Below are 12994 nucleotides of genomic sequence, written 5' to 3' on the forward strand. Positions count from 1 at the left end.
GAGGAAGGCTCTGCTCAGGCTTCTAGGAGCGGCAAGGACAGAGTAGATGTACGTGGTTTGTGCACAGGAAGGAGGTGGCCATCCCATGCTGTGGCTAAGCTGCTGGCACAGAGGTATGCGGCCGAGTCCCCTGGCTCCAGAGGCTGGATCCTCAGCATGGAAGATGTCCCATCAGGCTTCTCCACTGAGAACCGAGCCTCAGGCATCCCCGACGTCTCTGCTGCCTCAGTTTGGAACTACATCAAAAACACCAGGTTCTGTCGGTACCAGTAAAGGCAGTTTTGTCCCTGAAGGCTATGGCCTCACCTCTCTTTGTGACACTGTGCCAGGGGCCTTGGATACTCTGGCATCTATGTGACCTGAGGAGACAGACACTGGGAACAGAATGGGGACAATGATGGGAATCACCACACAGACACACACCAAATATACACACTGTACGTACCACTTACACACACACTCACACGTGCCCCCCATGCATGGACACATGTGCGCACATACACACGGGAAATACTTGGTGTCCAGGGACTCACCTGCCCCCAGGAGGCAGAGGGTCACACAGTGGATGACCCGGGAGGCCATGGTGGGTCAGGTAGGCCTGGAGAGTTTGTTGGTTCAGGGTCTTTGTGCTCATGAGCAGAGGAGGGAGACATTCCTCCCCACAGAAGTCAGGTCATGTCACTGTCTCATCAGTCTCCAAGGCCTCCAGAAACGTGATTATATTATAACACACTTTGACAACTGATTTGAATATATACAAGCCCCTTTTTGAAAACATCACCTCATGGGTGCTGGCCCAGAGCCCCAGGACTGTCTGGACAGGAGACTCACACCACATCTCTAAGTGCAAATTCTTCCTCACCACTCTCCTCGTCTGCCAGGCATGTTCACTGTGACCCACCTCCAGCACCTCAAATGCCTGACTGAGGACGATCCCATGGTCCATGTGGTCGTGTCTGCCGTGGCCCCTCTACCCTCCTGGCCACACTGCTCAGCATCCCCATCCTTAGGCAGGGTGGGCACTGGGGGCTGACTTGGCTGGGCCTGAACAAGCTTGAAGTCCCTGGGGTATCCAGGGACTCAGGAGACGAAGTGAGGGCTGGGCCAGTGTCTAAGTCCAGAGCTCCTATTCCTTTTGCCTGTCAAAGACCAATGTCCCCTGGGTTCTCTCATCTCCATGAAGGACTCTACCCACGATCCATGGCAAAGCCCTTCCGTTCAAGTCTCCATGCCACAGAAAAGGTTCTCCTCCTCTTCTTTGTGGAAGGAAACTCAGGCTCCTCGTCCAGAAACACCAGTGTGTAATATGCTCTAGAGCATCTCCCCCTGCTTCCAGTACCCACGAGGCTGTTATAGGGGGTTCAGCTCCTCATTTCACTGCTAGAAGAACCCCCAGGTGTTCCATGGTCACTAAAATATGTCTACTTTCTTTAACTGGACAATGTAGTTTCAAACTCCCTTTCCTTCGGGGGGAGCATGGGTGCCAGGTGAGGGGCTCGGGGGCAGGACACACTGCAGCGCTGTGTGATTGCTGCTGCCCCAGAGACACATGACTGAGTCCCATCCCCAGGTCTAGGCTGGCTGAGAGTGGCCTGGAGCTGGACCTCAGCAGGAATGGAGGGCCCTGCACCTTCCACCCCAGCTCTGAGGCCCTGGGTCTGAGCAGGCTATGGGGGCCTCGTGAGCCCTTTTTGTGAGGGGCTGATGTGACCCTGCAGCACTGTGGAGTAACTGCTGGTGCAGAAGTACACAGCTGTCTGCGAGGGGGCGGCCGACCCCAGAGTGAGGTGGAAGTGCTCCTTTTTTGATCTGGAGACGCTGTAATCCTCGGGGATGTCACCATTTTCGGCATCACCAACACCGGCAGAGTAGTGGATCAGCCTCAGCCCCAGTCCCGGGTCTTGTCGGTACCAGTACATGGCGTTGTGGTCCATGTTCTGGGTACATTGCAGGGTCACGTTCCCTCCTGTCCTCGTGATTTTGTGCCTCGGGTTCTGGGTGATGCCAGCATCCGTGTGCCCTGTGGAGAGAGAGACCAAAGCTGGTGCCAAAGGGAAAGGCTGGGGAAGGATCTGGAAGTCATAGGAGAGGGGAGGGTCCTGCCCAGGACGCACCTGCCCCCAGGACAGCCAGGACCACAGCGCACAGGAGGCGCATGGCAGAAACGACCTCTGGAGGGGTCCTTCTGAGATGTCACCCTCCTGCCCCAGCCTGGCCCCAGAGCAGCCTGTCCCAGTGGCCACGCCCCTTTTCCCTGCAACCTCCAGTCAAAATAAACACTCAGGCCAACAGCCCAGACTGGGAGGAATGCACTGCTCTGAATTTGCACAGGTCCTGTGTAGAGAAGTCTTTCCTGCCTTTGTGCAAAACAGTTTGTAACTCTGCATAAATTTCTCCCTAAGGATGGGATTCCTCCTTGGCTCACTGGCTTTTATTTACCTAACTGTCCCTGCAGTCCGGAATGTCAGGGGAGATCCTTGTGGCTTCCTGGTGCAATTTAAGACTCCTGTGTTCTGGAACTCCTTCAAGAGTCCTTTTCTCATTTGCTCGGTCATCCACCCTCCTGTTAACCCCCTTCTGCCTGCAAAGACTCTCTCTGGAGTCAGGGCTACAGATCCGAGTGCACCTCTGCAACCAGCACTCGGGAAGGTTTCACTCAATTCCTTATCAATTCACTGACTGGTGGGACACCTGCCCACACCTAGCTAGATTCATCAGGGCACCTGCTTCCTGAGTGGTCGGCAGGAGAACCATCCCCAAAGATGTCCACATCCCAAGCCCTGGAGCCTGTGAGTGTATTAGACTTCATGGCCGGGGGTTAAGGCTGCAGGTTGAATTAAGGTTGCTAATCAGTGGACTGAGTTCCTGGTGGTGCAAAGGCTTAACACACTCAGCTGCTAACCAAAAGGTTGGAGGTTTGAGTGCTCCCAGAGGTGCCTCCAAAGTAAGGCCTGCAGATCTGCTTATGAAAAGTCAGGGACTGGAAACCCCGTGGAGACGTTCTACTCTGACTCAGATGGGGTTGCTGTGAGTCACAGTCTACTCGGATGCAGCCAGATACTGATAAAATTGTCCATGTGTGTTTCCTTCTGGAACCTTCTCCAGGGAGCAGAGCTGCACCCTGCATGCACAGTAGTGCCCTGACCCCCTGCATTCTGTAATTCCCTGTGACTCGTGAGACAGAAGTTTCCACAGAAACAGGTAGGTGTTTAGGATCGATATTGGACATTTAGGATTGTAGACCCTGGAGCTCCCGAGGCAAGATACAGAGTTACTTTCATTTTAAGTTTCTTATTTCATGTGATCCCAAATCTTGTACAAAGTAGAGGGCACAAAAATGTGGGTTAAATAAAGGAAATAGACTAACAAATTCCAACTCTTTTCGTCCTTTCTCTCCTGGTAGGCTGCACCATGAACAGGAAGACTCCTTAGCAAACCCCCCTTCCTCTCTGTGTGCAACAGGGAAGACTCCACTGGAACCCCCCACTCACACAAAACCCAACAAAACCAGCTGCCACTGAGTCAACTCCAACTCACGGTGACTCCGTGTGTGTCAGAGTATAACTGTGCTCCATAGGGTTTTCAGTAGATGTTTTTGCAGAAGTAGATTGCCAGGCCTTTGTTTTGATGTAGCTCTGAGTGGACTGGAACCTCCAGCCTTTCGGTTAGCAGCTGAGTGTGGTCACCTTTTGCATCCCCCAGGGACAGCTTTCATGAAATATGGCACACCCCCTCTTCAGAACAACAGCTTCAGTGCAGCAAGGTGCGCCTTTTCTCTTGTCACCTGTAGGATCCACGCAGGGTCTGAAGTTGTCAGGGAGGCAGCGTGATAATCCCACGTGGTGCATGACCTATGACCTTCCTCCTCCTGCACACCTGGGCCTGAAAAGGAGAAGCTGAAGCAGGGATAGTTCTGCAGGGGGGTCGGAAGGCCCACAGGTGCCAGAGGAATGGAGCCCAGTGTGCCCCCTCGCTTTGCTGTTTGTGACCTCTGCCTGCAGGAGAGTGGCTTCACCTCTGTCAGTAGTGGTTCTGCATCTGAACAAACCGTCACACAGTCCTTCCTCAGCACACTTCTGTCAGCACTGACACAGGTTACAGGGATGAGCAAAGAGAGTCTGGGGAGCCCTCGGCTCAGCTGGCCTGAGCTCAGCCTGGAGGCCGCCCTCATTCTCACCATCACTTCTAAGCTGGGCAGAGGGCTTTGTGTAAAGGGTGGCCAGTGCTCTGCAGGGCTGTGCAAGTTGCTGACACAGAGGAACACAGCCAAGTCCCCCACGCTCCAGGGCACTCACATTCAGCTCCGAGTGGTAGTCAGGTGGCCTGAGAACTGATGCCGGATGTCACCTTTGTCTCTCTCTTTGCTGTCAATATTCTAGGAGGAACTGAGGGCCCTTGCCCTGAGCCTACTGGTACCAGTACACACAAAGGTCCCCAGAGAGGGGGGAACAGCTCAGCATCACCTGCTGTCCTTATGCTTTGCTCAGGTGTCTCAGGCACTGGGTGACTCCAGAACCCATTGGGCCTGTATAAGGGGGGACAGGGAAGAAGCTGAGGACAGAGTGCAGGGGCCTGGCTGCAGCCATCCTCATGATAGGGCTTGAACTTCGGGGATGGTAAAGGCAGGTTGATGCCTTCCCACCTGTGGCCAGCACTCACCTACCCCAGGAGGCAGTGGGCCACGCAGCAGAGGAGCCTGGAGCTTATGGTGGGCCAGGCAGGGTGGGCAGTGTTTCCCACTCAGGCTGGGGTGTCCTAGGCCTAGCACTCTAATGCTCTGCACCCCTTTTCCCTGATAGGATCATTCTGTGATGTTGAAGCTGCCGCAGAGACATCACCCACTCCTCCAGAGTTTCCCCATCCCTTGTAGCCTGCCAAGCCGTGGTTTCCAACTGAGGCTTGGCCTGACCGCACCTGAATTAGTACTGAATCCTACACGTGTGCAAACCAAGATGTTGGTCCATGTGCAGAACCTGAAGAACCGTGGCCCCAAACTTGACTCTGGACCTAAACTTTACTGGAGCGGAAGATGCTCTCTGGCACAGAGCTGCATCCAAGCCCATTTACAAAGCAAAAGTTTCCTTCATTTGCAGATGACTCAGTACCTGACTCTCCAACTATGGACATGGGAGGGATCGGGGTGTCAGACCTTGGGCACACACCACATACATGCACACATCACACACATGCATACAACACCCACATGCACACACCACATGCCATATGGAACACACAGGCACACACATACACCACATACTGCGCACATACACACATGTTCATAGGTCACACACATGCACACACCATATACCACATATCACAAACATGTATCCACATGCATAAAACACACTCCCGCACACATTCACACCCACATCCACACACAAACAATGGGATTACTTGGTGGTCTGAAGACTCAGCTGCACCCAGGAGGCAGAGGCCATGCAGCAGAGGAGACTGGAGCCCATGGTTTCGGGGCCCAGGGAAGGAAAAGAAGGGTCTCCTCAGGCAGTGTGTTGGGAAAATGGGACCTGGGCTCTCTTGGAATCGCTCAAGGATTCCATTGTCCCAGCCGGGTTCTTGGCTCAGGGCCTCCTCAGTGTACACAAGGGCACATCCCAGAATAAGTGAAATTTGGACATTTCTCCCAAGAGGGTGTGCTGTCTTTGACCTCCTCCCAAGACAGTTTGGACCTTTGAGTTCATGATTATTTCCAGTATGAAACAACTTTCCTGTGTTTTCAACTCTCCAAGTATTTCTGTCATTTAGGCGCTCAGGTTAAATCATTAGGGTACTTTCGGTGATTTGGGTGAATATTTAAAATAAAATACTCCCCAAACCTCCAAAGTACTGTCACCCAGCGAGGATGATATAGGATGAACAATTTTTATATAGAAATAGTGTACAACCACAGATGAGGCCCTCTTTTAATGTACATGTCTTACGCTGTGGTGTTTAACCAAGTAAGAAGCCCTGGGAGCAGAGTGCATCCTTTGTACCTGGGGTTCCTGCACAGAGAAGCTCCTCGTCCAGGCAGATTGACCAAAGGGACCTTCCTCCAGAGACTACAGACAGAGGGCCTTGCCCTGGAGCTGATGCCCTGAATTTGGACTTCTAGCCTACTAGACTGTGAGAAAATGAATTTCTCTTTGTTAAAGCAAAAAATAAAAGATGTGGTGCTTGAGAAGGTGGGCTTAATATCCCACAGCCCTGGGCTAAGGGGGCATCCTGCCCCATGTGGATGCCAGGGATTCAGCTCAACAAACCAGTGTTCTCACTGGAAGATGAGGCAACAACAGTGCCCTCTTCAGGGTCAGTGTGAGCTTGATTAGTAATTGTTCAGGAAGGTCCTGCAGACAAAGCCCAGTGATGCCCAGCACACTGCAGCCAAGATCACTGCTTGAGTCCTAAGTGGAGTAGAGTTGATAAAGTGCGTGTTTGCTAATAAACCAAATATTAACAGTTATATAAATATCGTACGCTCGTAATCAGCTGCTTGGGGAAGTCTGCCTCCTCTCTTATGGTCACTTCCTGAGCTGCCAGAGGGCTTTGTGCACAGAGCAGCTGGGGCTCTGCAGGGCTGTGCAAGCTGCTGGCAGAAGAACATGACCAAGTCCCACCTATCAAGGGCACTCAGATTCAGCTCTGAGAAGAAGTCAGGGAACTGTTGGCCTGAGAACTGGTCTGAGGTGTTACTTTTCTTTCTCTCTTTTTTGCTGTAATGCTAAAAAGTAGAAACTGGGAGCCCTGCCCCTGCACTTGTTGGTACCAGGATATAGAGAGGTACCCAGAGAGGGGGGAACAGCTCAGCATCACCTACTGTCCTGGTGCTTTGATCAGATATCTCTGGGACTGGGGAAGGGTGTGACTCCAGAACTAACTGGGCCTGTGAGGGAAGTGGCAGAGGTGAGCACAGGAGGGGCTGTGGTGCACACCCAGAGGGGGCCCAGCTCTGAGTGCAGGGACCCGCTGTTCACAGGACTCATCTGCCCCCAGGAGGCAAAACAACTCTGAGCACTGAGCAGCAGAGTCAGGAGCCCAGGGCCAGCCAGGCATGGGAAACATCATGGCTCGATGGGGCCTTGGACCTCTGGGGTGAGAGCTGGTGTCCTCAGCCTCTTTTTCCTGATTGGAGGACGCCCTGTGACATTCCTGTCTGATGCCATTGTCCCTGCAGGCTGAGGCTTCCAGTGCCCTATGATCCCACAGACTCCTGCCCCATCTGAATAGTTTTTTTACAGTGGGGGTCAGGTACCCACACAGCATCTCTGGTGTGTCTCTGAGGCTTTGCTTCTCCGACTTCCCCTGTCCCACCTTCCACTCCTCCTCCCATGAAAGCCTGAAGTCCTTCATTCTAGAGTCAGAGGCCTGTGCCCTGCTGTGAGGGAGGATCCCTGACTAAACTCATCCCCGAGTGCTGGTCTCAACCAGGTTTGTGTTTAGACTACCTGTCCCAAGCAGTCGTCCAGCCCTGCACGGTGGACTAGGATGTGGGCCACGTAATTAAGTCCAAAGAAGTCTAAATGAAAAAAACCAAACCCATAGCCTGTAAATCTATTCCGACTATGGATACCCTAGGTATGCAGACTAGAACTGCTCCAGAGGGTTTTCGTGGCTGTGGTCATTACAGAAGGAGTCCCTTGGTCGCACACACACGTAAGGGCTTGATTACCAGCCAAAATCATGTCAGTTTAAATCCACCCAGAGAGGCCCTGGAGACAGGCCTGGCGATCTGCTTCCAAAAGTCCACAGCCTTGAAAACCCTATGAAGCAGTTCTACTTTCCACACATGGGGTCACCATGTGTCAGAATCCACTCAAGCACAGCTGTCTACGCATCTGTGTATCTATGTATCTGTCTGTCTGTCTGTTATCTCTCTCTCTTTTCTATCTACGTACCTCTTGACCTACCCACCCAACCACCTAGCCAACCATCCATCCACACAGCCATCCATCCATCCACCCACACAGCCATCCATCCATCCATCCATCCATCCATCCATCCATCCATCCATCCATCCATCCATCCATCCATCCATCCATCCATCCATCCATCCATCCATCCATCCATCCATCCATCCATCCATCCATCCATCCATCCATCCATCCATCCATCCATCCATCCATCCACCCAGCCACCCAGCCACCCACCCAGCCACCCAGCCACCCAGCCACCCACCCACCCACCCACCCACCCATCCACCCATCCCTCCATCCATCCATCCATCCATCCATCCATCCATCCATCCATCCATCCATCCATCCATCCATCCATCATCCATCCATCCATCCATCCATCCATCCATCCATCCATCCATCCATCCATCCATCCATCCATCCATCCATCCATCCATCCATCCATCCATCCATCCATCCATCCATCCATCCATCCATCCATCCATCCATCCATCCATCCATCCATCCATCCATCCATCCATCCATCCATCCATCTTCCCACCTGCCCATCTATCCATCCATCCATACGTCTGTACATACATTCACTCATCCATCCACTCACCTACCCATCCTTTTGTTTTGGGAAAGTTATCACTGAAAGCTCAGTGGCTTTGTCCTGCCTGGATGAGTGTTGCTAACCCATGCTGGTTAAGTATCGCTAATTCATGCTGATAAGGAAAGCTTTCTAGGTTTGATCCTGGGTAAAGTTGCTGTTTCAGATAAATGGCGGTATGACTAATTCTTGCTTAGCTCTTGGCCCAAGAAACCCATTTTAAATCTTGCCTCTACAAAAAATTTTTAACACAAAAACTTCAAAACAGACAAAAAATGCCTTCAAAGGCTGTTCAAATCATTGCATGCACCATTGACTTCATGATTTGGCCAAGTGGTCAGCAGTTTCTCCACATTGTCTCTGGCTTTTAGCGGAGTGGCCATATGCTGACTGGATTTGCTCCCCAATCTGTGACCTCGGGTGCTGGGTACAGGCACCTACAATCTTGCTGCACATGGCTTTGCACCCTGGGAAGCCCACCAGTGGACCTCCCAGTCTTGAAGCTCATTCATCCACGTAAGAAAACTGGCTCTTGGGTGTGGGCGTCCACCTGCAAGATGTGAAGGAGGGATGTGGGTTAGAGTAGAAGAAAGTTAATGCTCAATATTGCTTTGTCAACTTTTATAAGAAGAAATTGGAGGGGCTCATGGGTTTTAATGCAAACCAAAGCAATGGTTATTCAGTTCCTTTCTTAATCTACCCTTGAGGCAGCCTCAGAACCCTCCAAACCCACCGTATGCCCTCAGGTACTTGGTAGAGACTTAGCTTACAGTCTCTGGCTGATAATTCTACTAGCATATTATCTCCAGGTCCAAGGCTGCTGTCGGGGGCGTCTATTAATATTTCCCCCGAGTGGTTTCTTTCCTTGTGGGTTTTATAGTTTGTGATTGATATTTTTTTTCTTTCAGAGAGCTTTTGTTTGCTAGGGGGCGGTGATGGTCCAGTGATAGAATTCTTACCTTCTATGTAGGAGACCCAGCTTCGATTCTCTGCCAGTTCACCTCATGCTCAACCACCACCCATCTGTCTTTGGAGGCCTGTGTGTTGCTGTAATGCTGAGCAGATTTTAGACGAGTTCAGATTAAGATGGAATAAGAAGAAAGGGCTGGTGATCTGCTTCTGAAAATCAGACAATGAAAATCCTAGCAATCATGACCTTCCAATCCACATCCCATCAGGTGGATGGCGCAAGACCAGGAAGAGTTTCATTCTGCTCTTCATTGGGTCTCCATGTATCAGGGGTGAATATCACAGAAGTTAAAACAAAGAGAACAACAGCCACCCAATAATACTAAAGCGACTTATGTAATTATTTAAGAGTTGTAAAATCCCAATCACCCGGGCAGTTTAAAGCTGTTCAATGGCATCCTAGTTTGCTCCTATCCCTTGGAAAGAAAATGAGCCATAAATTTCAGGTTGGGAGCGACTGCTCTCTACTTTACTCAGGTACCCAGAATATTTGAAATTGATGATGTAGTGTGAAGTGCTATCTGTATTCTCTCTCTCTATCACATGCACACAGATGCACACATGCAAAGTCACAGGTACACATACATGTACACACAGACATGCACGTACCCACACATGCACATGCATACACACACCACCCAGGCCAATGATCTCCTGTTCCTCCTCTATGGAGCCCCTTGTCCCCCTTCTGCTCTTCTTTTATTCTCCCCTTCCTTCTCACCCCTCTCTTCCTCCTTTTTCTTCCTTCTCCTTCTTATCCTCCTCTGTTTCTTCTCCTCTCCTTTGGCCTCCTTCTCCCCTTTTTTCACCTCCTTCTCCTCCTCCTCTCCTTGCTAATACTCCTCTTCCTCAGAGCCCCTTCTCCAATGGACATTTGGGTCAGCTTTACCTCAGGTTCTCAGGCCCTGGGTGCTCTGACTGCAAGAAGGACAGGGTGAGGCTCAGTGCACTGAGTTCAGGGTAGACCCCACCCTAAGGTTTTTATCTTTCTCTCTTTGCACTTGCCCATGGCATCAAGGCTGGGGGGCCCACAGATCTCCCACTGTGGGTCTCATTAGTAATCAGAGGGACCTCCTACCTCCCTCAGAGCTATAGATAGCTTAGCAGTAACTGAGAGCTTCAAACACCTGCCTAATATTGGATGCCCTAAAGTTTTTCTTAACCTTTCTGGTGCTGGGCAGCTCCCCCAGAACCTCCCAGAGCTCCCTACACCTCAGTGGTACCACAGTGCCATCTTGTAGCCACAAAAGGGAAGAGTCATCAAGCTTTATCCCTTCTGTCCTGGCCCAAAGGTTTCCAGGAAATTTCTGCATATTCAAAACCAAACACCATACCATTGACAATAGATTCTGACTTATGACAGCCTCATGTGTTACAGAGTAAAACTGAGCTCCATAGAGTTTTCTTGACTGAAATTTCTATGGAACCAGATATCCAGCCCTTTCTTCCCTGATTGCAGTGGGTGGATTTGAACTGCTGACCTCCTGGTTGGTAGTTGAGCACAAACTTGTCCGCCACCCAGGGGCTTTGCGTAGGCAGCAGAGTGCATATTCCAGGATATTCTGGAAGTTTTGCAATCAACTTCCTTGAACCCTAATCCCAGCTCTAGTCCTAACCCTATGTGGTGGTTAATGTTATGTGTCAGCTTGGCTAGGCCATGGTTCTCATGGTTTGGCAGAAGTTATGTAATCATCTTCTGTTTTGTGATCTGATGTGAGCAGCCAATACGTTGGGAGGACAATTTCCTTGGAGGTGTGGCCTGTATCCAATGTATGTAGTTGTTCTTGCAAAGCTCATACGCTCTCTCTTGATCCTGTGCTCATCTCATGGTTGACCTCCGGTTCCTGGAGAAAACTTCAGCCTGCCGGACGACCTGCAGATTTTGGATTCACCAATTCCTGCAACTACGTGAGTCAGGAGAAGCCTCTAGCCTGACACCTGACCCGTGGATTTGGGACTTGCCAGCCTCCACAATTGTGTGAGCCATTTTCTTGAAATAAATCTTTCCATATGTCTTTATATATACCCTTTACTGGTTTTGCTCCTCTAGAGAACAAGCCTGAAACACCCAAATTCTATGTGTTCAAGTTACTATGTTTACTATCCCAAGCTCATTCTACTTAACTCCTGTGGCATTTCTGACAGTTGTCATCTAACTGGGATTTTCTCCCCTAAAATCATGTTCTGAAATGGAGAGAAATAGAGTGAGGGATAGAAGGAAATAATATCTACTCTAAAATAGCAAGACAAACCCAGCACTTGAAGTAGGAGGTCTGTTCGTCTCTGTTATTGAGGATCTACAAAAAAGCCCTACCCCCGCAACACTCAGAGGACCATTAAGGTAACAACAGTAAATACAGATCAGTATAGCACTGGGCAGACATTCGTGTATCTTCTAATGATTTCTGTCCACCCGCCTACAACCACAGCACTTCAGGAATTCTCTTGTGGCCTGGCCTCCTCCTACAGAAAGTTCGGCTGATGTCCTGGTCTACTGCTTTCCCTGCAGAGTGGAAGACAGAGGAAGGCTCTGCTCAGGCTTCTGGGAGAGGCAAGAAGAGAAGAGGAGTATGTGGTTTGTGCACAGGAAGGAGGTAGCCCTGCCATGCTGTGGCTAAGCTGCTGGTACAGGTGTACACGGCCAAGTTCTCCAGCCCCACAGAGTGGGTCCTCAGCACTGACGACGACCCGTCAGGTCTCTCCGTGGAGAACCGGTCCTCAGGCATTACCAATTTGTCTGGTACATCTTTATTCTGGAAATAAGTCAGGAGCACCAGGCTCTGCCAGTACCAGGAAAGGCCAGCATGACCAGAAATTGGATCCCACCTGAGGGCTACAGCCTGGCCCCTCTTTGTGACCCTGTGCTTGAGGGCCTGGGAGACTCCAGTACATCTGTGACCTGAGGAGACAGATGCTGGGAACAGAATGGGAACAATGATGGGAATCACCACACAGACAGACACACACACACAAAACAGACACCACACATACACTCACAACGTACGGCCACACACAAACCACATATGCACACACACATACACACCACATATACTGTGCATACACACAGACCATACAGGCACACACAGCATACACAAAACACACACACCATAGACATGGACATAACACACGTACCATATACACGCTCAACACGTATACCACATTAACACAGACATCACTCACAACACACACACCACACACACACTGCACACTCAAACCACATACACACACCACATTAAGGCACACATCATACATACCATATACCCGCACACTCACACATGCCCACCAGGCAAGCACACACACACACAGACACACTACACTGGAACTACTTGGTGTCCAGGGACTCATCTGCCCCCAGGAAGCAGAGGGCCACCCAGCGGTGGAGCCTGGACCTGATGGTGGGTCGGGCAGGACTGGAGGATTTGCTGGGGCAGGGTCTTTGTGTGCATTAGCAGAGGAAGGAGTGTCCCTTTCCCACAAAGCAGGTGATGTCACAGTCTCATCAGTTCCCATGGCCTCAGGAACA

The 12994-nt window shown here is 50.8% G+C and overlaps 1 gene segment (V, D, J or C); it reads right to left on the bottom strand.

The window, feature by feature from the left end:
- Positions 1-1667: 1667 nt before the first annotated feature.
- Positions 1668-2157, bottom strand: LOC126082174 (T cell receptor beta variable 6-5-like). The segment is given in 2 exon segments: positions 1668-2020; positions 2115-2157. Coding segments are annotated over 2 exon segments (396 nt in total).
- Between the last annotated feature and the right edge of the window lie 10837 nt (positions 2158-12994).

Source organism: Elephas maximus, chromosome 8 (genome assembly GCF_024166365.1).
Source record: "Elephas maximus indicus isolate mEleMax1 chromosome 8, mEleMax1 primary haplotype, whole genome shotgun sequence".
NCBI lineage: Eukaryota > Metazoa > Chordata > Mammalia > Proboscidea > Elephantidae > Elephas > Elephas maximus.